Source organism: Vidua chalybeata, chromosome 13 (genome assembly GCF_026979565.1).
Source record: "Vidua chalybeata isolate OUT-0048 chromosome 13, bVidCha1 merged haplotype, whole genome shotgun sequence".
Classification (NCBI taxonomy): domain Eukaryota; kingdom Metazoa; phylum Chordata; class Aves; order Passeriformes; family Viduidae; genus Vidua; species Vidua chalybeata.
Window position 1 is genome coordinate 206,890 of NC_071542.1, and position 26,098 is coordinate 232,987.

General features: G+C 41.1%; 1 protein-coding gene across 2 annotated transcripts in view; it reads right to left on the reverse strand.

The window, feature by feature from the left end:
• Positions 1-378: 378 nt before the first annotated feature.
• Positions 379-26,098, reverse strand: part of DAPK2 (death associated protein kinase 2) — a 36,582-nt gene continuing 10,862 nt past the window's right edge. The window contains exons 3-12 of one of the 2 annotated variants that reach the window (XM_053954770.1): positions 19,993-20,214; positions 14,966-15,104; positions 13,428-13,557; positions 12,261-12,309; positions 11,552-11,578; positions 7,713-7,865; positions 6,259-6,304; positions 1,312-1,401; positions 1,055-1,135; positions 379-530 (exon numbers count right to left, since the gene is read on the reverse strand). In XM_053954770.1, the coding sequence (XP_053810745.1) occupies positions 456-530; positions 1,055-1,135; positions 1,312-1,401; positions 6,259-6,304; positions 7,713-7,865; positions 11,552-11,578; positions 12,261-12,309; positions 13,428-13,557; positions 14,966-15,104; positions 19,993-20,214 (1,012 nt within the window). In that variant the 3' untranslated portion in view covers positions 379-455. Of the gene's footprint in view, positions 531-1,054; positions 1,136-1,311; positions 1,402-3,683; positions 5,353-6,258; positions 6,305-7,712; positions 7,866-11,551; positions 11,579-12,260; positions 12,310-13,427; positions 13,558-14,965; positions 15,105-19,992; positions 20,215-26,098 lie in introns of those variants that run through there. The other variant, XM_053954769.1, reaches the window with a different exon arrangement.

A 26,098-nucleotide genomic window follows, 5' to 3' on the forward strand; every position in this document is an offset into this window, starting at 1 on the left:
CCTGCCATCAAATATTTATACTATTAACAAATATAAAAATTGAATTTAAAGAAAATCCTTATTACTCGCTAGCAATTTCCTGACTGAAATAATAATGCACACAGTCTTAACCACTGTGCGGAATGTGAATTACTCTGCAGTGAAAGATTATCCGTAGAAACCCTACACCCTGAGTGCAGTTGACATCAGTATCACTGAAGCCTCACTGAAACACTCAAAATATAAAAGCACTCCAACTGGTGCTTGTGCTATAGCATTTCCCTGGGAATCCTGATTCCCAATTTTCTAAAATGCTTAGTAGGCATCTAAGACCATCATCCAGTTGTTGGTGTAGTTTGAGAAGCGAGAAGCATCATACCAAGGACTCAGACAAGAAGTCCAAGTCTGCTGCCAGGGCTGCTTGCTTCAGCAAGGATGAAAGTTTCCTGTCTCCTGCCCATGGAATTCTCATCCCATTATGATATGCTGCTTCTCCTCTGAAGAGGGGCTTTTCTTTGTGGAAGTTCCTCACTGTCACTTTCACAGTTTCTCTGAAATAGAAAGGCCACAAAGTCTCTCATGTAAATGAGATACCATGCTCTTAAACATGCTGTTCAAATATTATCAGTATCATCTATTGAGAAGAGCAGAGCTAATAAAGCCCTTAAAGTTTCACTTTGGAAGGTCACAGGCAGTGCTGGGGTCCCCCACCCTCCATCACAGAGCTGGGCACAAGAGCAGTGAGCTCCCCTGCAACTGCTCAGATCTCAGTCACACCACACGGTCACTGCCTGGAATCCAGACATCATCCGAAGGCTCCTTGCTGCTCTTTACACAATAATGTGCTTAGCCCTTAGAGGGTCTATCAAGCCACTGGCTCCCCCTGCACAAGATTCCTGTCACAGTAACAGAACATACAGCAGCATTAAAGACACAAACGATGCCATGGTCCCCTCTGGTTTCCCATTCCAAGCCACTGCTGTCCTGTTGGGCTGTGCATCCATGTAGGGACAGCAAAAATGACTGCAAAGTAAGACCGGTTCTTCTCTTCTTCCTGTGTGAGGAATGCACCTACCAAACTCTCATCTTGTGTCAGGATCTTCTTCACCAGCGAGCGCGATAAGTGGTTGCACAGTGAAACAATGCGGTACGAAAGCTGTGCAGAGAGGGAGGGAAACCAATTTGATCACACATACCCAGTGCAGACATACCCAAACACACTTCATTCATTTACTGCCTGTTATAATTCTACATTCAAGCTCTATCTTGCCCTCTGATCCCATCAGGCTTGGGAAGCCACATGTGAGAAGGATTAAAGGCTCATTGTCATACCTTCCATCGCCTTCTAGCATATTGCCTTTTGAAGTTTTCCATGTTAACAACAGATGCTTTCCGAACCAAAGCCTGTTGCTTGTCCATGGGCTGGAAGATAAAAGAGCAATTTTATTCTTCGGCTCCCTTTGGTGCATAAAACATGCAAGATACCTCATGTGCACTGGAGCTGGCTGAAAGAGAGCTGGGGAAGCTACAGATTCATACAGATAAAAGCAGAAGAAAAAGAATTAAACCTAGCCCACTCTGGGCTTAGACAGGACCCTTTTGACTGCAAATAAGATCCTAAAACTACTGGGTGCTAAGGCTATACTTTCACTTTGTAAAGTTGCTAAGGTGCTTCTCGTGCACACCTGCTCCATCTCCCTTTTCTCTGAATGACATCACTGTAATAAAATGGAACAAAGGTAGCTGTCATGTAGTATTAGTGACAAGGATACATGCTATCTGAAAAAACTTCAGCTTTGTCCTTTAACCATAGCCAGAGTATGAGAGCACAATGCATTGACAACTAGGCAATAAAATAATTGCAATATCCGACAATGGAAAAATGGGAACAAAGAAGAACAAAGATCAGAATTCAGACATGTGCCTAGTGCTTTGAATGTCAACCTGGTGTTAAGGAACATCTGTTCCACAAATCCTGACACAGTCCTTCTGAAAATGAAGCACATTTCAATTCCAAAAGTACCTCAAAATTTGCATAAACCATAAAACCAAATCTGACAGATTGCGAGAAATAAATGGTTCAAAACCAGATCAAACATGAGTGAAAAGAGAAATGCCAGTAGTCAGCCCTTCAAAGAGTATGGAGTGACAACCATTCCAGCCGTTCTGATCTGCATATGTAGGAGGTGGATAACACAGAAATATTTGTACTGAACTGGACTGGAATGCAGCCAAGTCATGCACCTGAAACAGCAAGAGTACCAAAGGAGAATGGAAAACACATCAGTGAGGATTTAAACATCTTTTTCAGCAAAATAATTTAAAATGTTTGAGACAACAAATTCACTTTTCTCATCAAATTCTCTAGGTTTAGCATTTTTGCAGGTATCTCAGCAGCACTTCAAGGAACCAAGCTAACAGCTGGACCCCCTTCTCATTTAGATGTATACACCATTTGCATTCAACAGAACTGGGACAGTTAAGCATTAAATATAATTTCCTCATGCTGCAAATAGCCAGCATGGTGCAACGGGCAAGCAGAAATCAATCTGAAATGGAAAAAAATGTCATGGGCTAAATGTCAGCTGTACAATCATGAAAAATTTCCCAGTGCCCTTTCAGCAGCAGAACCATCGCCGACTCTAAATAACTCACTTTACTGTAGACTGCTAATAACCACCTCTTCATTTTAAGTACCCTGCAACCCAGTGACCTTGTCATTCTCTCAAATCATCAGGATCTCTTCTCAAAAGCAGTGTGTGATTAGCCTCAAGGACAGAGTCACAACAACATTACCCTCACCAAAACATGCTCAGGAACAATGTGGCCTCATTTAATGCTCCTTCTCATCGTGACAGTGCATTTTGTTCATAAAGAAAATCAGTATGAACAAAGAATATGAGATCATGGCTGAGGGGAGGCAGACTCTCTTTCTTGAGAGTGTTTTCTGCAAATTCTAACTCCCACTAGGCTTTTAAGTTCCGTTTTAGGAATTAAGGCTCTCTCCCCCTGACAATAAAATCCTGTGTTCCAGTTCTCCTGGACAGTTTTTAATGGGTCTTCCAGCTCAAAGGAACCTGCAGAAGCATTCTGAAACAATAAAAAATGGACACATGCAAAATGCTCAATACTATTTGTGACAGTAGAGCCCAATTCTCCCCAGCCATCAGCACCAGCTTGCCAGGGTCACATCCTGGCTATCTACACTATAGAAACTTTTGAAAATTTCACATATTGTGCCAAGAACAATGCCACAGAGAGCACATCCAGTTTCCATCCTCCTTCAAGTACAATGATGGAAACAACAATATCCCAAGTGAATAACTGTTTTCACAATTCTGAATTTGCATCAGTCTCTGCACATCTTTGTGAGGACATGGCGGTAAATGGGTCCACTGTACTCTGCAAAATTAGATGAGAGTATGCTTTTACCTTTTTATCTCAAAGTAGGAAACATTATTCTTAATCATGTTAGGAAGAACAACAATTCAGTTTATTTAGGTCATTAACTTCTCTGCAAAAGGAGGAGGGAGGAGGGGCAGTGAAAGATATTCTCTAATATATGTATGTAAAGATTCACTCCAGCTGGACTTGAGTTATTATTTCACTGATTCTTGTAGTTGCACAACAGTCACCTTGCAGCAAATGCCCACAGAAATGTGGCATCTTTTTCAGTCACTAACCATCAGGGAACGACTGCATCCTGCATAAATGACTATTTATTGTGTTCAAAAATGAGATTAGTTCATCTGTGCATATTAATACAGTATAACCAAACGACTTCTTTGAAATACAAGACAGCAGGACATGATTCAAGGTTGGGTTTTCTTTTACTTTTAAAACCTAAGGAAAAGAAAATCTTTATAGCAAGAACACTAGTCTCAAATGCCACACCACAGATTAAGTTACTTGTATCTTTGTAATCTTCTTCACTGTAGAAAACAAACCAGAGGACTATATTATCACTTAGTCAAAAATTGACATTTGCACTGCGAAATTACAGAGTCAGTTGATCATTACAAGTTTCCAATGGTGTCTTTTGAATAGGATTTCTTTGGTACAGGAAAGGAAACTCAGCTGTCGATTAATCCTTTAGTTTAAAATTCACCTTACTTTTGCAGGTAAAAGAGTTCACCCTGCACAATTGGCCTAAACACTAATCCTAACATTCTTCATTGGCAGCCATTTCACAGTGAATTTCCACAGTACAAGCTAAATTACTACACCATTTGCTTTAATTTGCACATTTTACCTTTGCAAATATTTGTATCATAAGGTGTATAGAACTGCCTGCAGCAGGGCTATCCAACTGTTTCCTTCAGCCAACCAAAGATGCTGTAAGGGGAATTTTTATTAGTTTCCAGGCACCCAGTTTCTAGTAAGTACAGACTGACTTAGTCTTTATTCCACTTTAATTACCTAGTAATCTTTAGGAACTGTAATACATGATGAAGAGTAAAATATAGGCAATACCAAAGGTTTTTGCGTTAGATGTGTCCATACCACTGTGATAATCTTGTTCCTGCAAGTTCAGACTGAACACAGGAAAAAAACAAAACAACTTCAACACTATAAACCACTGGGAGATTATGGCCTGGGTCAGCAGCTTGTGCAATACACAAAACTTCTACTTTAATTCTAGGTCATGTTTTTATGTAGAATCTATGCACTGGAACCTTTTTAAACTGATGTACATTGAAACAAGCAACAAACTCTGCACTTAGCCTGATCTCAGTGTTACTGATGGGATTCTGTCCCATCAAGACTCAACCCTGCAAGGAATTTTTCACAGCAAGATCTATTTAACAGCTCCATTAGTGATTCATTAATATTTTTGTTGAAAACAGAGTCAAAGTTTCCATTCACACAGGCTTCATTTTCCAGTTGGAAACTGCTCATTAAATCCTGTATCCACTTGATTTCCTCAGAAAGTTCCTGTCTGAGGGATTCATACTGGCTCTGCAGTTCAGCATATTTCCCACACACACCTGCAAGACTAGCACTGACAGCCTCACTATCATCATACAGATGCCTTTTCAGGGACTCCACTTTACGGTATTCATACTTCAGCTGGGACAGTGTGTGCCTCACACTTTCACTCTCTTCCTTATACCAAGCTTCTTTCTCATTATAAATGGAAAGCAGAACATCTATGTCCTCCTGCAAGGAATCGTGGAATGCAGCCAACGTGATGAAACCCTGCTCCACACGGGAAATGTCCTCTACAACGCGGGCAAAGCGCTCAAAGTTGATGTAGGTGTTGTTGGGGGGCATGCTCGAGTGGCACTTTATGGTGTACTCCCTCAGGCGTTTTGTCTTCAGCTGTGTGTTCTCCACCTTCTTGTTTTCCTGGACTTTGGTTTCATCTTTCAGCTGGTGAGTCATCAGACAGAGGAACCAGTATTACTGAACATTTACAAGACTGCAGCAATGCAAAAACTCTACACAAAGGATGCAGCTTGGGCTTCCACAATGCTGGGAGATGCTTTGCTCACAAAGATTTTCCTTCATGCATTTGATTAAAAGAAACAAACACCAAACACATAAGCCCAGAACTGAATGTGACAAGTGATGTGCATTCATTCCAATGTGATAAGTGCAAACAACATGGCTGCAACTTATTTTCATGCTAATTTTTAGCAATTAACAGCATCAAAGCGATCAGTATTTGTACGAGGAAAACCAACAAACCCTAATACCACTCCAACTAATGTTTTGTGCAATGCAAAGCAAAACTGAATTTCAAAAATCCTCATTAGTCATGCTGAGACTAGCTAAATGTATTTTCAGTAAGAGACTTATCCACATAAGCAAGCAATATTTATGATGAAAATATACATACAGACACACAAATGTAAGCAAACCAGAACACGGGGTACACAGCAGTTCTCTCTCCAGAGAAATTGTGTTTTCTATATTGATTGCAGTCAACTCTCAATTCAAGAAAGCATGAAAGCCAACACACAGTAGATGACCATGCAAACACAGAGGAATGGAAAAATGCAAAGCCCAGTCCAATATGGGATACTGAAATATGCTATAAACATCAGAGCTTTGTTACTCTCTTTTTGAAAGCTACCATAATAAAGGAAGTCATTTGCAGAAATCCAAGGATTTGGTCAGACCCAAGCAATTTCCTCCCTGTACATTCTCTTTGAGTCATCCAGCATCAAAGTACTTAGGGGGCAGTTTTCCATTTAACACACCAGTAAGAGTGAGAATATGATCTCTGCTTTGCTCATGAGAAAAACCAAGATCTTTTTCTTCATTCAGTCTTACCATTATCCATGGATGAGACAGAGCTTCCTGAATTGTAAGCCGCTTCCTAAAAAACAACAACACAAAAAAACCCCAAAGACTTGAATGATAAATACTTGGTACAGAAGTCCATTGACCCACACTCTTTCTGGGCTTCCTATGAAGCATCTATCAGAATAATTCCAGGACAAACCCTCAAATTTCAGGGTTACGTTTCTCCCTGAGGCACACTGCTTGTGTGCAGTTTAGTTACTGTTCTAAACTTCAGTAGGTAACTGTCCTTACTCCACACAACTTTAATTCTTGTTTCATCAAAATCTACCTGTAGTTTTGTGCACCCTTCCATGAAAAATTATACAACATGCCTTTGTTTTGTTCATCTGACATGCTTAGAAAATACATTCTTGCTATACACCTTTGATACATCTCTGTCTGAATCACCAGTAATTATACCAGAGGTAATCAACAGTAATTATACCAAAGCTGTCCTTTGGAACATGGCATTACAGCACTGCAGGAGCTGCTGTTTCCTAAAAGCAACATTTCTGAGAGGAATACTGCAAACCTAATCAAAGTGGATCAAACTAACTTCCTTCCGCATTGTAGCAGTTTGGTGAACAGCATGTTAAGAGCACTGAGAATCAAAGACAGAAACACAGCATTGCACAGGCACTACGTCTGCACAAGGGACAAATACCAACAGCACTAACTTCTCCTTGGAGCTGCTAGACCTGTGCAAAACTCTCATCAAACACCTACTCTACCCCACACTGAGGCCTTATGATTTGCAGAAATCTTCACTGAACAGCTCCTTCTCTCTTGTAGCTATTTTCTCCCCTAATGAAGCCATTAGAAAGAATCACAATGGTCTGACTTTCCTCCAGGACAAAGAAGGTTACAGGGAAGGATATGCTACTTCTCTGTGCACTTTATTAAAAGCAAGAAAAACTTTAAAAAAAAAAAAAAAACAACTGTGGTTCCTGTAACTTGGGCTGTAACTTGGGAACAAAGATCTGCATAGCTGTCACACAAACCCTAAGTGACTGCCACAGATACAGAGACTTGGAACAACTCCATATCAGCACATGTACTGATTTTTCTGACATTGCATCACTGGGGGCATATTCTGGGATGGTATCACCTCCTTGGAAGTAGTTCATTAGAAACTGTAATAATGGAATGGTTGTTACCCTGAACTCAAGATTGTACACATCATTTTCAGCCCCTCAGCTACACCCTATTGTGCCAGCTTGACTCAGGTGAGAATTCAGTCATGAACATGGCATTTAGCTGAGGAGATTTGGTTCCTCTCCTCAGGGTTTCTGGATGCAGTTATTAACTAGGGTCACAGCAGCATCCTCCTGTCTTGCTCTTGACTGGCAATACACACTGCAAGAAAAGCTTTTTCACTTGTCAAGCCACATTTCACTAGGTTTATTTTAGAAATAAATGGGTCTTTCTGAATATTTGCTTACCGTGTATCTTTCACCAGTAGTTTCTGAATAAAGTCTTTTGCCAGGTCACTAGTATTGCTGAAAAATTCTTCATCAAAATCATAATTCACAGCTGTGATGTTGGCAAGTGTTTCTTGTTTAGTTTCTCCAAGGAAAGGTGATGCACCACTAAGCCTAGATAAGCCAGAAAGAGGAATCAGTTGGTAAAATAAACAGCAGAAGTTCCCTAATGAAATTACAGTGACTGTGGAATATACTCTTAGGACATTTGTGGCTCTTGTGTTGAAGCATTTCTGCCATGTAGGAAAAAACATGGCCAGCTTTGGCTCACTACAGCTCTGGCTTACTTAGCTGAGCCAGACTTGCACTGAAAGTCTCTAGTGGAGCACTAATGCATGCACACAGGGAGAAATGCACAGATTCTCCTCACCTGAGTGTCTCATTTAAGTCATTGCTAATCAAACTAGAAAAAGTTTCAGCTCAGGAGAGTCTCTATCCCTGTGAACCCACAAAGACTACCAGGCTGCAGCTTCTATAACCTTCAAGCCAATAACGTAGTGTTTCTATAGTTTTTCTTCAGGAAGGAAAACTTCTGCCCCTACTTCTTTTCTCTCTGCAAAGCTGCTGATGAGTTCCTTGCACAGTGGGTTCAACCAAGAGACCTTTATCAGCTGGAAGCAAAATACAACATATGATCAGAAGCCAGGCACATGGCCTTGCCTAGGAGCCAGCTCCACTGGAGAGGCAGGGCCATGCTGCTCAGTAAAAGGAATCCACAAGCAGAAGGGCTTTGGCTGTAATAAAATCCAAGTGTTTCTGAACAACACACAATTTCTTTTTCTTGGCACCCTGCTCCAACTGCAAGGATGTAATGGAGACAGCATCATAATAAAATGCCATTTAGCAATCTTGACTTAAGAAAAAGGTTTGCTTCTGCTCTGCCCATCTCTCAGCTGTGACTGTCAACCTTCATCTTTGATGGCTCTGCACCTCTGCTCCATAAAATTTGTGTCAGAACAGAGTCATCCCAGACCCCTCCTGCCCTGCCTTCCCTCCAGCTCCTTCTCCCCCAGCACAAAGGGATGCTCACTTGAAAAAGTCTGGTTTACAGGAAATGTTATTTATACCAAGGAGATTGATCTCACCCCTTTTTTAATAACCTGCTGGGCTATTTTTGTGCTTATCTATTATGTCCAGCTTTGATAACAGTTTCAGGATGCAGCAGGCTCAAAACAGGACTGCAGCAAACTCCAGGGAACTAAACTGAGATTTTGAATACTAAATCTTACATGATCCCACTCTCAACAGACTTTTTACCTTGTCTGTATTGCCACCACCAGATTGACTGGGAATATTGGGGGATAAACAGAAAGTTAGATGGGACCATCCAAGCCTTTCAGCACAATCCCCAGCTACCATATGTGCTTTTATCCACAGAATAAACACTCAAGTACATAAACTGTTTCCTCCCCCCTCTACAATCACACAACACCACCAAAGCATCTGACACAGGCAAGAGAGCATGAGTGAAGTCCTCCAGTTGTCTTTGATGCAGTAAATTTAATCCCATAAACCACAGTCAGTCTCAATTCTTAAGGGGTTTTACATACTTCCTCTTAAGCCTTGGTTCCATTTCTGCTGGCTACGAGTAGGCACCTCTCCACAGACCGTGAGCTTTGCTCCAGAACTGAAGTTTGGAAACCTGCCCTAGGGCCTTGGCTTCTTTTCCCTTTCCCCAAATTATGCCATGAAGCAGCTGTAATTCCATCTTCTGACCCTTTGTTGGAAGCCAAAATTAACAGTGCTCTATTCTCTGATTTTTTCTTTTTTTCTCCTTGGGATTCAGTCGTGAAATCTGTGAAATGGTAGGATTCTCAAATCCTAATATCCAATGCAAATGGCTTTTGTCATATCCTGACTCAGTGCCTGTAAACATGTACCAGCAGACCTCAGTAATAAAGGTTTTGCCCTTATAACCCACTGAATCACTGCAGAGCTACTGAATTGAGGACTTGGATGCATTTTGAACTCAACACCTGATGATGACACCCATTTGATTGCTGCCACATTTGCTAAAGTAGGTGGTTTCATAAATTAAATGTTTTCACCCCACTTATTCAGAACTGAGTAAAGGGCTTTAAAATTAGGAGACAATAAAAGTTGAAGGCATGCAAATTTCTAGTCCATAGCCTATCATGCAAGCTGATCCCTTCCACTCTAAAAAGCGTCTTTTTTTCTGATCATTTGTATGGAGACATTTTCCTACCTTAATGACCACAACAATCATTAGTAGCCAGGCAGATAAAACAGATCTCCTGTGCTAGATGCAGTCCAGGAACTGCTCCCTTACTCTGCCCCAGCACAGACCCCTCAGTACAACAGGAAGATCTGAGGAGCAGCCAGATCCGTGCATCACTAATCACATGCTAAGTATTCCCACCTGCTGCTTGACCTCAACTCCTAAGTTTTCTTCTCATCGAATAGGAACACCCATTTTACAAATTCACAAAGTTTAATGTCCTGACAAGTACAGGTGTGTCAGTGTAGATCAGAGTGCTAATAAAAAACAAGGGTCTGGAAAGTATTTCAAATTCCTTTACCTGAGCTTGGGCTCAACCAGTATCTCAAACTTTTCTTTGCACTCCAGAAAGAAAGGAATTTGTTGCACTGAATCTGATTCCTCAGACCCCCACTTCTCTTTTACAGCTTTTGGGGTCTAACCCTTGTGCATAGGCCAAGATTTGTTTTCCACACTGAAAAGACAATCCTTCCCCTTCAAGCCTCTGTATTTGTCCTGATGCCTGAACTGTGTAGTACAAATCCATCTAATACAAGAGTCCACCTTCTTCAAGTCTGGCAGCAAGTTATTCCTCTGAGTATCACAAGGAACAGCCAAAGCCACGGGTGCAACATTCCCAGCAAGCAGTGTCCACTTCCTGCTCCCCAGGAGCCACAGGATTTCGACGGAAGTAGTTAGGATCAAGATCACTGACCGCTCCTGCAATTCTCATGTCAAATGAAAGGAAAAGCAAGGAGTGCTGTTCCTCTGTTGCATGCATCCATTGTCACACAAGCAGTTTCCCAAATTGTCAAGCCCCATCTTAAAAGTCTCAATTGCTTGTCCTCAGATGCCCACAGAAACTCATTTCTTTGAGAGCCTGAGTATGTCATAATTCCCTCCTTTTATTTATTCACCACCAGTTGACACACTTTTCTTCTAAAGAGAATCTGTATCTAAAAAGTATTCTGTGATCTATTTTTCCTTTATGCTTTACTGACTATAATGATCTCCCCAACCAACCTTTCCTTTACTAGTTTTAACAAATTCTTATTTTTCTCCTGTAAATTGAATTCTCAGTTCCCAGGGTCCACTCCTCTGCTCCTCTTTCAGCTTAAATTCACCTTTTTGAAATGGGTGACCTTACTTATGCATAATAATCTAGACTGCTGCCTTTACAAGCAAATAAAAACTTCACTGTTTCCACCTGAAATATCCCAACTTGTAAACAGGACTGTTACACTTTCTGTTTCTATGCTCTCACACTGGCAGCTCACAGTCATTCCAGGAGCTATTAATCCTCTTGGCTTTTCCATCCTCTACCATTTGGAACTGATGAGATTCCATAAAATGCAGAAATGCCCAATGATGCCGGGGACATTTGTTTTTCTTCTGCTCAGAATGCCCCTCATCTTTTACTTATTTTAAATTGAAAAGGCCGCAGGATAACCCCTGTCCTTTAGACAAACCCCTGCCCACCACACATGTGCAGGTCCCTAAACAATTGAAGGGAAGAACTGTTCTGTCCTAGTGCAACAGACCTTTAGGAACATTTCTACAGGAGTGAATCTGTTGTACTCACAGTATGTAGGTGATGACTCCTATGCTCCTAAAAAACAAAGGACATTAATTGCAGGGGTTCTACATGACCAGTATTCTTCCTAATGTGCAGAATACACAACAGTCAATAGTAGCTGCAAGAGAGGCGGGAGAGCCATTGTGACTTTAGATAACTGCTAACATCTCTTACAGAACGGGGTTTCCAGGAAAAAAATAATTTTACATATAACATCAAGTAATTTGGATATTGGAAGTCTCTGTGTGTTTCTACTCAGTGGGTACTTACTACAGTGCACACATGAAACACAGAGGAGCAGAAGCAGGATGTTTGATTTTGGGGTGACCTCTTTTGCCTGCCTTCCCATTACATTAGTACGCAGGTCTCCTATGCATGAAGGGCTCTTATAAATAAAACTGTCACAAGCTCTGCAGGAACATGTTTCCTTCTCAGAGTGCTCCTCTGCATGGACAGTGGCAAACAGTTAACTCTGGAACTGCCATCACTCCAGTTTTTCAATGTAATTTTGCAGAAATTAAATGTTTATCTTTTAATTTAAAAGAATGTATAAAAATAGAATGACAGAACAATTGACTATATTTAAGGTTTTTTGGTTGTTTTTTTTTTTTTTTTTAATTTGTTGTGGTGCAATGGGTTCTATTAAGAGAAAAACAGGAAAAAGTAATTGTACAGTAACCAGGAAAAGAAAGCGCAAACACATTATACAACTTACCACATATCTGCAGCTAATCCAAGTGGTTCATAGTTTACAATTTCTGGAGCTGTAAGAAACATTTAATCAAACAGCAGCAACTGAGGTAACAAATTTTTACCAGGCTGGAGTAGCAGGCCAAGAATTACCAAGAGGGAGAAAGTGGGGAGAGGGAAAAGTTAGTTACAGAATACATTGTTTATAATTTTACAGCCCAAATAGGAGTTCAAGTTCACAACTGTTCAGAAGTGATTATGTAAAGTAACTTGGAGCATAATGCAACTCAAGAATAAGGGTAAAACAGACATTATATAGTAAGTATACTGCAAATTACAACAAATAATAAATTGTTTCACCTCCCAAGAATGCTGCTGCCCCTAAGCATGAGCTTTTCTTTTGTTTTTTAACTGGTGCCATTATAGCAAGTTTGTAAATGCCAGTCAGAAAGAGCCCTTGAGCAAGAGATTGAAATTACTTGCCAGACTATATTGCTATCCATGTCTAACTCTATTATCTTTATAAGAAACACTTCCTCATTGGAAAACATCCCCATATAAGACTGCATGCAAGAGAAAAGAACAAGGGTGAAATAAGTTGAAAAAAATGATCTGTGACAGCTGTGTTTAACTGGAATATCAATTACAATTCTCTACCCAGCCCCCAAACAAACCTCAAAACAGAAACTAGTAGAAAGGAGCAGGATTAACCTAAAATCCAAGCAAGACAGATCAGAATTATGACCAGTGAGGAACAAAAAGAGAACCACACGGAAAAATGTAAGGGGAGATGAGGGTACTTAGCAGGTGTACAGTGTGAGGTGGTTTTATTTACAAAGCAATGACAGATACCCATGTAATTGTGTACTCATGTACCACAATGCAGAGATCTACTTACCCCAGGCAACAAGTAAAAAGATTATAATTTGTATATGCAGAGCTTCACAATCTCTATCCTGAATTTACATCTCTAAATATTTATTTGGCAGCAGCCTAATCTCATAGGAGTAGCACATCTGATTTACAGAAGGCACCTTAGCCTATTCCAGAAAAATAATGTAAACCTCTAGATTTAAGTGGCCTTGACAGAAATAAGATTACAACTACTTCTATCCTTCAGTTTTTAACTTCAACAAGATGTCTCGACTTCCTCTGGAATTTGCAATGTAAGACAAAGGAACATGTCACTCACCTACAAATTCCGGAGTTCCAAATATATTTTTAAATTCAACTCCATCTTCTATTTTGTGAGCCAGGCCAAAGTCAATGAGTTTGATGTGCGGAATAGGGATATTCTTGTCTAGAAGCATAATGTTTTCAGGCTAAAAATGACAAAAGATAGATCTATGTTATTAAAATATTAATATCTTGGAAAGGAACAGAGTTTTCAAGTGCTTTATTTTCCTTTGCATATACATCATCATAGAATAAGAAAAAACATCCCTGTGCTTAGCCATTTACAGTTCTTTTGATGGAGATAGCAGGCAGCTGAAGCAGTTCAGGTGTTTGCAGACAAAACACTACTGCCCAGCCCTGAGTGACAGCTGCACAGCAAAATATTTTTGCTGACAGAAATTTTACTGATCTGTTCTTGGAATTTACACTTCACAGTATTGTAAGCCAATGGAAGATGTTTTGGTAAATGCTGAACCTATTCAGGGAAGGAAAAACTAACTTCTCTATGAGACTAAATTCACAACTGCAACAAAGCCAGGAAAAGATTCAGGATTTATCAGCTGAACAGTCCATAAAATGCAAACAGTTGGGATCAGAGGTCCTAGATCATACCAAACTATTAAAAGAACATGTGGCTTTCTCACAGCATTGTAAGAAAAAGCTGAAGCTTGAACGGTGAAATCAAAACTAATACATTTAACCACAGACTTTACTTTTTTACCAGATCCAACATATTTCATAAAGTCCTTTCTTTAACTAAATTTCTCAGCCTTAGCTACTCCCTACCATGGCCCAAATTCACAGATTTCAGAGTAAACTATGGGTTCCACTGATCTCCTATGATGAGCTTTAATGCATTCATCTGTCATAACTTAATCGTAACTTCAAGGGCAGCAGTGAGAGAGTCTGATTCCCTGCTGGCAGCTGCCTGGCTTTTCCGCAGCAGAATCTAACATGGAAGTTGCTCCTGCTAACACATTCTCTCAGTCAGAGCTGCACTGGGAAACAGAGCATATGAATAATTTATTCTCACAGTCATTGGACAAACCATGTTTTAGCCTCAGGGTAACAAGCCTGGTTTTCTTCCATTGATCTAGGGCATATATGTTCACCACAGACACATAATGTAAGCTTATTTAGAACAGACAGAACAGACTGAAATAGGAAAAGTCAGCGTCACTACCTCTTGGAGGACTGTTTTATTCCTTAGGTGGTATAAACCATTGTAGCTCCACTGCAGGCAATGGAGCCCTGTCAAGTGATGAGATAATGATGGACCATCCTCTGTCTGATCAGATCACTGCTTAAAAATACATCTCTAATTTAACACTTTGCTAAACTCCACACCCAGTCCTTTAAAACCCAGGAGAGTTATTAAGTGAACATACAATAGGTCATTTGATAGTCACCATCAGTTAAATTATTCTTTACTTATGCTTTCTGATTTCTATCTTGCAATTCTTGCAACATCTTCACTGACCACTTGACCTTACCAGTATTAAATATCAAAATTAGCAGCTACAGATCAGCCAAATCCCAAATCAACATCTTTACCTTTAGATCAAAGTGAGCAATTTTCTTAGAGTGAAGGTAATTCACACCATCCAAAATCTGCTTGATGAACCTGGTGGCTTCCTCTTCACTCAAAGACTCCTTCTGTGCCAGGAAGTCAAAAAGTTCTCCTCCAGAAACCCTTCAAAACACACCAAAAAACATCCCGTTATCTCCTGCACTGTAATCCATGACGTACATGAAAGCAAAGAAAACTAAAGCAGGAAAGAACCTCAATACAGTTAGGAAAAGTCTACTCATGCAGACAACCATGAGTTTTGTGTTCTGGTCCCAGGTGTGCCCAAACTTTCTTTTGGCTTCAGCTCTCTGCCCTGTAAATTAAGGACTGGCTTTTCCATTGATGCTGCAAGGATCACAAAGGACTGGAGTTACATTGTTTGCTGAATCCCCAGATATGCATCTATTTCAAAAGGTCAACTTAACCACTTCAACTGCTATTTTTCAACGTTTTCGTTTTGTAGGAACAAGTTGTAAGAGTCAACAACTGCTGAAGAGTTACTTCTCTTAGCAGTTCCCATCAGAACCTGAGGTAGTAAAATGTGCCAACAGAATCTCTTTTCTTTCCAGAGCAGCCATTACCCTTTTCTACTACAGATTCTTGTCTGACATAACTAGCAGGAAAGGATTTCTTTGGTGCTGAATTTTTTAAGAAGAAAGCAGATTGCAGCAGGCTGGAAGGTACCAAAACCAGTTTTCCCAAATCAAGGAAGCGCTCTTAGTTACTCTGAGTTTTCACATCAAAACTGAAATCCATTCCACCCTTATTAGTATATAAGTCTTATTTTCATTTCTGTGCCTTCTACGGACAGTTCCAGTGCTATTTTTCTGTATATCTGAAACAAGATCACCTAAATATTGAATTAGGCATTGTTTGCAGCTATTATTCATCATTATGTTTACATTTATTGTTGCCAGTTCACATTGTCATTAATAGTATTGTTTTATTCTCATTCAGATTCAGTTTTGGGGGCACCCACAAAACAGTTGTTACTCTTGGGTGCTGGTGCACCACCACTTGTGCTCAGAGTGCAAGCAAAGGGCCTGAGAGACCCTACAGCCATTTTGGAAAACAAGCTCTTGGCCTGTCAAAGCACTGGCAGGTCAAAATGCTTTAAGTTCCTCAGGTGCTGCGAGTCACAGATCACAATGGGTGCTCCAGAGGTCTTTGGGGAATCACCCCTCTGACCCCAGGCTCCCACACAACACTGGTGGTGACAACATGGTGAACCTCTACTCTGCCTCTTTCAGAGGAAGCTACTGTCAACAGCTGCACATCCTGCAAGGACAAGTCCACTGCAAGCAAGAACAGCATGTCCAAAGCCACAAAGACTCTGGGTTTGTGTCTTAGCTTCCTCCGCTGTTCCTGTGGGTGACAAGGTACCTTGTTGTTCCAGAGACTTGCACTGGGCATAGTGACTTGCCCATTGATTACCAGATAATCTTTTCACACCTCTCACATAGCCGGAAACTTTTCTAACCAATGCGAGACAGGACTCTTCACCTGGGCAGAAGTCACTTGATGCTTTAATTGTTACAAGTAAATGCCTGGCAAATAAAAATAAGCTTATATGACCCGGAAATATGTTGCAACTGCTGTCTTTAGATGCCACCTTCTCCTTTCTATTAATCTCAGTTATTCAACCTGTGAGACTATTACTTGATCTCTTGATTTTCTTTTCTAGGTGACACCTACCAAGGGTATCGGCACTACCATCAGCCTTTCTGGACAAGATTTGTTGTACGCTGTACAACAGAGAACACTGTCTCCTTTCCATATTATAGTAGGTTTAGAGGCCTTTGTTCAGTAGTGCAACTATCACTACTGTGACAAACAAGTACAGAAATCTGTAAGAAAAACGTGGTGGTCTCTTGATGAAATCTGTGTACAGTAAGCAGGCGACTCCCATTTATTTAATGATTTCTATTCAGAGTGCACTTAAGCAATCACCTCTGGCAGACACTCCATCCAGTCATCAGGAAGCCAGCTGGACTGGGGTATGTTCTTGTACTTTTCTGGAATGTAACCATGTATGCACACTGTTCTCTCTTTCTCTTTTACCCTGAAAAATCACCTTGGTGATTGTTTCTTAAGCTGGACTCTTTAATCTCCCTGAGGCCAGATGACAGCCCAGCCCCAGTCCTGCAGAAGCAGGTTCCATTTCAGGAGAGCTCCCAGGTTGAGCCACTTCAGCAGAGCTGTTCTGCTCTGCTCAGGGTGTTCGAGGATACCTTCCTGCTTGGAGGAGACTGGCAACTCCCTTCAGAGCAACCTCCTTTGCTAGACAAGCAACGTCAGAAAATAGTTCAGCTGCACAGACTGGAGCGACTTAATTCTCATTCTCTCTTGCTGCCTCCAACAGTGTCATCTGCTCAGGGCACACCAGGGAGTTTGCCCCAATGGCAACCTCACCAACATCTTGGGCGACCAGCTATGCCCAAGGCATGACTGAAGAAACTGCAGCCTGCAAGAACAATGATCTTTACTTGAGAGCACCTTGATGTATTTTCCCACTTCTCTTTAGTTCACACTAACCTTGAATGAGGCTAGGGAGGGAGCTTTCCAAGCTGCAACATAAAATACAACATAAAAATAAAAGAAACAACAAAAAAAAGATTCAGAGAGCTCAAAGTCTCTTTGAATCTTTTGTTTATCAACAAAAGATTCCCTTCTACAACAACCACGTGAGCATTTCATTTTCTGAAGATCAGAGATGGGCATACATGAGAAACACTATATTAAACTCCAATCTCTTGAGATATAGCCTAACACATTAGCCTAAGCTGGAGAGACCTTAAAAGAGTAATCTAAAGGAAAATTCAGAAGAAGAGATGTGATGATTTCCCATTAACAAAGACTCAGGCTTTAAAACCAGGCTTCAGTAAACTATACCTAGAGAGTGGTAAGCGGTTTATTTGCAAGATCATTCTTATCCAAGTTATACACTTGAATTCAAAGAAACCCTCAAGCAAAAGAGATTTAGCAATCCCAAAATCCAGACACAATGGAACCCCAGGGAAAAAAACCACACTTCAAGCACTAATTTCTTTGCAGTAAAACACTCATAACTGCATGGAGTTACATTTCAACATCCAGGGAGGTTTGTTTTCTAAATAATCAGCGGCAAATGATCGTTTCTCAACTGTTACAGAATTCCTTCCATCTCTTTCCCTTTTACCATGTCACCTAATACCATGGCAAGGAAGCAAGCAAATGATACCTTTACTTTTCCTTTGAAGTCCAATAAAAGACAAACTACAACCCTGCCTTACTTCTTGGACAGAGCTGTTTTGTGTACACAGCCCTGACACCTATAGAGGAGACACTGGTGTATCAATCCAACCTGCCTGCAGACTGCTTCTGCTTGGTCAAAGCAGGGTCCAGGCAGGGCCCAGGACACAGGGAACAACAACCCCACAGAAAGCTGTGGGGAGCAAGTCCCTGGACAATGTGCAGAAGGAAAGAAGCCATGTACCTGCCAAACTGCACTTCACAGCAATGGACCTGGCACTGCTCTTGAACAGGAGAACCAGCACCTGCAGAACTGACCTCTCTGAAAAGAGGAGGTGGTTTTGCCAGCACTGTGAATATGGGAGAGGGCCAGCATTTCAGGCATTTAGGCAAATCCTCTTCTAAATACCAGGGCAGCTTCTTCAATTACCCAGCAATACTGGGGCCATTCTTTTGAAGCTGAAGTTCACTGTAGATTACCATACGGTTGGTTGGCCAGATGGTGTTACACTTATTTGATACACAACAGGAAATATGAGACTCTGAGAGCAGGGTGTCAGAGGGAAGAGATTATCTGTTTACAGAAATAATTTAATTATCTTTATTAGCAATTATCATCATCTCCAATTTGTATACAGCAGCTGAATGCAGAGGCCTTAATCAGGTCAAATTTCTGTTGCATGCAGATTTTTACAAACTGCAATATGTTACAGCCTTACAAAAGAACACACAAAATATGTCAGGCCACATGAGGACAGGAAAAAGCAGAAGGTAATGAAACAGGAGGTTGCTTTAGCTCAAGGTAGTCACCAGTGAGAAAGAGCAAGCTCTTTCCCTGTCTTCCAGACTTTGGCTACAGAGACCAACATCTGGCCATAGACATATACTTCAAAGTTAACAGATGCTCATCGTCACTCATATGACATCTTCCAGCAGTCACACTAATCTCCAGGAATGCTCCCTGACCTAAATGCTGGCTCCCCTAGAGAGCTCCCTCAGGGATAAAAGCTTCGTTGCCTGAATTCCATACACAAGGTCCAGGCGGGTGTCCTAGGGAATATATGGTCTACCTAACTTCAAGCACAGTGACTGTATTTCCCACCCCATACACACTGAAAAATTGCATAATTCTGCATGTAGGGGTGAGGAAGTCCATTTGTCAGAAGGACCTAAATGACAGTGGTTTGCCCCCCTCATATGGTGGCACAAGAGTAAATAGCTTTTCTTCATTCCCATCCTGCTGCTATTCATCCTCAACAGTTAATGCCAAGGGCTTAAAAAACCTTCCCCCCTTGCCCTCTCCTCCCCTTTTCTCCTCTAGCTGATCTAAATGAAGAAAATATGGAAGTAGTGAGAATGGCTGCGAATTTTCGAAAAGGTTTGATGGCCTCAAATGTATTGAAAGAGATTAAATCAGGAAGAAAAAAAAAAAACGAGCATTCAGTGGCTACTTGCACTTCCTCCAAGGTTCATGTCAGGGCAGCCCTAGGCAGACATGAGGTAATCCCTCCCTTAGTAAACTGTTTTCAAGTTGACAAGATTCCCTGGCTCAGTATCAAATGACCTCAGCTGATGTTCAGGTGCACCTGTATCCCCAGGCACATGGATGAGCTGGGGAAGCTGTTTACCACCAACCTCACTCAGTGCTCCTGCCGAGATTTGTGAAGCCTGAGAATGCAACAGCTCCATTTATCAGTGCCCCTGTGCTCCGGCAGCCTCTGCAGTGCTCTCTGGTTTCTATTCACCTCAGCCATCTCTGCAGGGAAGGACCCTTACTCACAGCTCCAAAATGAGGACCACATCTGTCTTGTTCTCATAGATGTCGTGCAGCTTGACGATGTTGACGTGCAGGATCTGCTGCAGAATGGTGACCTCGCGCTCAATCTCCTCCCGGCTCACGCCGCGCCGGCTGGCCCGGCTCTGGCGCTTCTTGATGAACTTGGCTGCGTATTCCACCCCTGTGCTTTTCTCTCGACACTTCTTCACTATAGCAAACTGGCCACTGCGAGGACAAGGAGACAACAAAAATACTCTTAAGGCTTTTACATGACAGCTTCCCAAATAAGCCAGTCCCATACAAAGCCTGATCCTGTAAGCCCTGAGCAGCACTGCTGAGCACTATTAAGCTTGTTCTTGGTACAAGAGCGAGGACTGTCAGGACTCTGCAGTCAAAGGCACTAGAGCATAACAAGGTAACCGCCTACTGTGCCTGAAATTCAGCAAAACCAAACAATGATTGACAAAAGGAGTTTAAACCTCTAAAAACAGTTCATGTTTAAATGAGTAAGATCTGCCTCAAAAGGTTCGAATTACCACTACTTCACTCGGTAATGCTTAAGACATTCAAGCCTGCAACACGCCACTGGGTGTTCTGAAAGAACACACACAGAGTAAAATATTTGTCTTAAGAATAGCCCCTAGAGAAGAACTCAAATTAATTGTAACTCCTTGGAAATGCAAAACTGGCCTCCAGCAACCAATTTTCAAATTAAAAAAAACCTATTTATTCATATTTATGCATTCACTTGATAATTTGGCTGTAAATATAACTAGTGTTAGTGTAAGTGCAGGTTTCTCACTGCACCTCAAGGACAAAGAATTTCCCACTGTACCAAATAGCACAGTGGCTGCATTAAGGTTAAAAGGCATGTACTTGCAATTTGCTAGTAAAACTTTCCTCACTGTGGCTCCTAACGTACTCCAATTGCAAAATTCCTGCCTTATCTCCTAGGAATTGGCAGATCTCCAGTCCCAGAATACACATTTAGTATCAGATACTTCCTTATTCAGGACATTATAGCCAGACTTGGAAGGAAAAGACTCATCTTTCAGGTAACCATAACCTTTAGCTACTGTGATTTTATCAGATAGGATCTCTTTATAAGAATCACAAACTCATTAAGTGCATCCCCCCATAACTACACTGTATAAGCACTGAGCTGTTGTTGTTTTCAATATTACTATATCATTCACTGGCTTGGTAAATGAGGAATGCAAGTACAGCTGGTATTTAAATCATGTAGCATACACAGCAATTATATTCAGCACCTCATCAGATGCTGTACTTAGTGCTTCATCAACAAAGACATCTGACTGGAATCTGTCTTAAACATACAAAGGCGTAGAAACTAAAAATTAAGGTTGGCACTTGGTGTTCAATTGCTCTCAAAGGCTCCCACCCTATGGCAGAGGCAGCCTCTCATTTCAGAGTTCAAACAAATGCCAAGCAGCCTGACATACTTCTTTTAGTCTTTCATTTTCATATATACCCTAAACCTTTCCCAGGACAGAGGCAGGAACAGATGGGACAAGTGTACTCATCCCTTTAGGAATAATCATTCACAAATGGAATCGAGACTGTGGCCATTTGTCACATGCTTTAATTAATACGTATTTCTCCTGCTTTTATTATTACCTGCAAACCCTAGAGAAATTCCCACTACAAAATTCCCAAACTTGCCTTAAACATTCTACTAAAAGAGTTTGTTTTGTAGTGCTGAGAACTGCTTGTGTAAAACATCATGACTTTCATGTTTTTCTTGTTTGCTTGATCATATTTTGCAAGACATGCATCTTGCTTGGTTCAGACTTTCTGAAGAAACATGGTATTAATGTTGCTGTGCTTGTTTCCTTGAATCCTCTCTAGGGACAAATTTTGTCAAAGTTCAGGACAAAATATGTTTTTATGAGTGCTGATTATGGGAACAAACACAGTCACTTTTGCATTTAGAAATTCCAGTGATACTGTGGATTTTGTACATTTCTGCTGATGCAAAAGTTTACAAAAGTAGTAATTACACAGGATAGGAATTTCTGTCTTCTCCTTTGACATAAATAATTGTCCCAGACTATAACTATTACAGTACCAATTCCCTTGTAATCTACTATTGCTCCCCTGTATGCGTGGTCACCAACATACACTGTTGCTGCTCCTGTCCCAGCCTTCATGCCATTTCCCATTTCCCTTAAAAACAGGCTTTTGCAGACAACTCTTCAGTAGGACAGTTTGGGACTGGGGAGAAGAGGTTACAAGTGACAGGGAAGGACACAAATGCTCAGTTTTCTTATCCTCTGACTTTTAAGACAGTTACAATGCAATTACCAATTAATAGCTCCTGGAGGCCCATTCAGCTATGAAACAAGAGGATGCCTCACAGGCATTTTACAATCACAGTCAGACACTTTGGGTTTCTTGTCAGCTACACAGATTGTAAGGTCAGGAGCAAACCAACAGTGGTTTCGTGCCTTCTCATGCATGTGCATTCAGACCATAAGAATCAAACTCTGTCAGCTTCCAAAACTTTTGACCTAGGCTAGGAAGAAAGCAGAAGAAAGGAAAGTATGTCTCCCTGACACCTAAGTTGACAGCACTGAGAAATTAAGCCATTTAGATAATTTCATATGGGGCATTTGTACCTGATCTTGGACTTGAAACTAAATTTCACAGCACAGATATCCAAATTTCAGCCAAAAGACCTTGCCAGAATTCATGGGTTTTAGTACAGTGCTGAAACAAAGATGACTTGGATCATGAACACGTAATACTGAAGCGATACGTGGAATAAATAAATAGACTCCACACCCTGGGGTGTGTCTGGGTACATCTGTCAGTCTTGATGGGCTTGGAGACAGAGGAGCTTCTTTATCTGGGTTCTTTGCCTCCTCTGGTATTGTTCTTTATGCAAGAAGCTTCAGGATTTTGCATTTTCTTATGCCCTTTGTACCAGGCAGTGGTTTCTTAAGTAAAAGGTTAAAATTCAATACATAACTCTACAAGCTAAAATATAAATGCTTAATTAATTTTGTTAACTTAACTTCAAAAATCTCTGTTTCAATACATGTTATAGAATAATTAGTGCTTATGTAAAATATACATGAAATAAGTTGTGCTGGTATGAAAGATTCTTAAAGTTAAAAAAAAAAAAGAGGAAAAAAAACCCACAAGCCACAACTGGGGAAAGATGGCGAAACCACAGATGGCAGCAGAAAGGAAGACCTAATTTACAAACGAAAAAACGTGGCTCCGTGCAGAGATGGGCCCTTTCCTGGGACAATCCAGGAGATATCCAAGCAATGAATACTCGAGGAATATCTACGATTAAGATAGATTAAGATAGGCAGGGGCGTACATCGGTTCCCAGAAACAGCTTTGTCCAGCCCAGCACAGAGAAAAGGAGACCACGTGAATATGTAAAGCAACAAAAAGAATAGGAGAAACTCTGCCCCAGGCAGAAAAAACTGTATAAAACTAACCAGACAGAGACAACATGCATGAACAGAGGGGATCCGAAGAGACAGAATTCAGATCAGAGTCCACCCAGTGCTGTCCCTTTGATTGTGGCTATCGGAGACCGAATCTCGGTCGCCAAATAAAAACCTATTATTTGGCTTTATCATTTATTACCCATAACAAACAGAAGTATTTCCAACACATGCAGGACAAGTTCAGAGGCTGACACTACCGGACAGAGCCTACCTGGACCTCAGTAAAGCCTTTGGCACTGTCCCCCACAGCACTCTCCTCGAGAAACTGGCTGTGCATGGCTTTGACATTGGTCTTTGAAATCTTTTCCAAACTTAATGACATTACAATTCCTAATTCCTAAAATGTTTTTTTTCCAATAAGTTACATTTGTTCCCTTCCAGAAATATTTTGGACAGCTGTTGTCTTGGTTTGGAAAGACAGGTGTCTGCTAAGGAAGGCAGGAGCCTCCCCTGAAATGGAAAAATGTAGACCTCTTCCCTCCGAATTGTTATAAATTTGAAATTACGGGGGGCTCTCAGGCAAAAATATGGGAGCAGGAATAACAGATCTTTATTAGGGAAGAAAATAAAAAGATAAAATAAACAATGCAGTGAATCAAAACAACACTGACAGAACCAGAATACAACCTGATACCCTTTTGGACAGGGTGTTGGTAGCAGTGCAATGGGAATTGTGGCTGCAGTCCTCCTCGAGTGTCAGGTGTGGTTCTGTTGGAGTAGTGATCTTGTAGAAAAGGGTGCAGTCTTCTTCCTCTGAAGAGGCAGTGGAAAAGGCAGCTGTTCCTCTGGGAAAATCCAGGGCAGAAAAAGCTGTGCTCATGGCCAAAATTTCAAGCCTATATATGCAGGTAGGAATGCTTGGCTCCTCCCTCTGGGCAGAGCATCTCCCAGTGGGATGTTACAGTTCTTATCAGTCATGCAGTGACACTCAATGGCCCATTATCAGCAGATGTCTCCCCGGAGGGAGGATTGATTGTGGGAGAGATAAGGAACAACTGCCCACTTAACACAAGACAACTGCCATATAGAGGCAAATAGAAAACATCTTGCTTTTTTCAATCTGGGACAGCTGTGCAACAGCCTTGTCACACACTAAGCATCCTCAATTGTGGAAACAGCTCAGGAGTATGAACAATAGCAGCTGCATCCTGTCAGTTATAATATAATTAGTTACAACATCAAATCTGTCCATTAGTTATGACGGAATTTATCCCAGCAATGAAGACAACCTATCATCTGTATTGCTACTATCAGGTAGGAGGTTTGTCACTGAATAAGAACACAGAGACAATATTACTGGGTGGTTTTGGAGTCTATTTTCAGAAGCACGCTTTAGAAGAGCACAAGTTCAGCTCATTTAATCATCGTGCACTTCAGGAGAGGATGTGGAAAGGATGTGGGAAGAGTGAAGCTGGACAATCCAGAATAACAGGACAACTTCTTGCTCTTTGTCAAAGTTTCCTTCTAATACTGGTTCTGGAGGGTAATGCTCTGGGGCAGAATGGCACCTGAGAGCAAGAGCAGTGCAGGTGCCAGTCTGGAATGCCCCAGTGCCCAACAGTGCTGTGTGTTCACAAGGCATGGTTTTGGCAGCTCAGTGCCCAAAAACATCCGGACGTCTGAAATTCTTTGCTTTTTATTGTCTCAGAGTGTCCTAATCCTCATTGTCCAAATTTTTATGACTCTAATTTTATTACTATTTTTAATAACTATTTTATTACTAATAAACTTTTAAGATTTAAAAAAACAAGTGATTGGTGTTTTTCACAGTGCTATGAATTATTGCAAGCTTTCAGGACAGTAACACAATGAATACCTTCAACACCTTGTGGGGTTCTTAGCTGTGAGTCACAACAAATTGTGTCACCTACTGAATCGTCAGTAGCATCTCCTGGAACTGATCAATGTTTTTGGAAACTTCCCAATCCTGCAGTGGCCATCAGTGTGGCCCTTATCAGCTCCTCTTGAGACTGGAAGTGCAGAGTCAGCAGTGAGAGAGCACAAGCCCAGCAGTTCTGACAAGTTTCCGACAGTCTGGCAAGCTTTTTGTGTAATCTGAAGCTCAAGAATAAAATGCATATGATGAAAAATCTTCCCTGCTTATCAGACCTAGCTTTTGGATTGAGTATCAGTGCTCTGAGTGGCAATGAGCAGAGTGCAGAGAGCCAGGGAAGGTCACAGTTGACTCATACTCAGCAGGAATAGCTGATCTGATAAGCTGTTCCTCTCACCATGTGGAGCAACAGCAGGACAGACGTAATGTACATAAGGATGGTTAGCACATTGCACCGGGGTGTGTAAAGGTCCAAATGCACCCAGATATGGACTGAGAATAATGGGCCCAGGAGCACATGAATTGTAAAAACGGAGAAGTATTACAATCAAATCCACAGCTATTCTTCAAAATTTAAAGAACTAATTCAAAGTGCAAACTAATGAAAGAACAAAGTTAAAGTTCACATCTGAGAAAGCAGAGTACTGAGAGATTTCTACAGTTAGAAAAAACATTCCTGGCATGACGATACTGTGTGGTGTGAGTTAACGGTAACTTTACCAGCTGCAACCACAGCTCTCTGTTTAGCAGGAACAGTCCAACTAGCTGGGGGCCATTACTTTTTTAT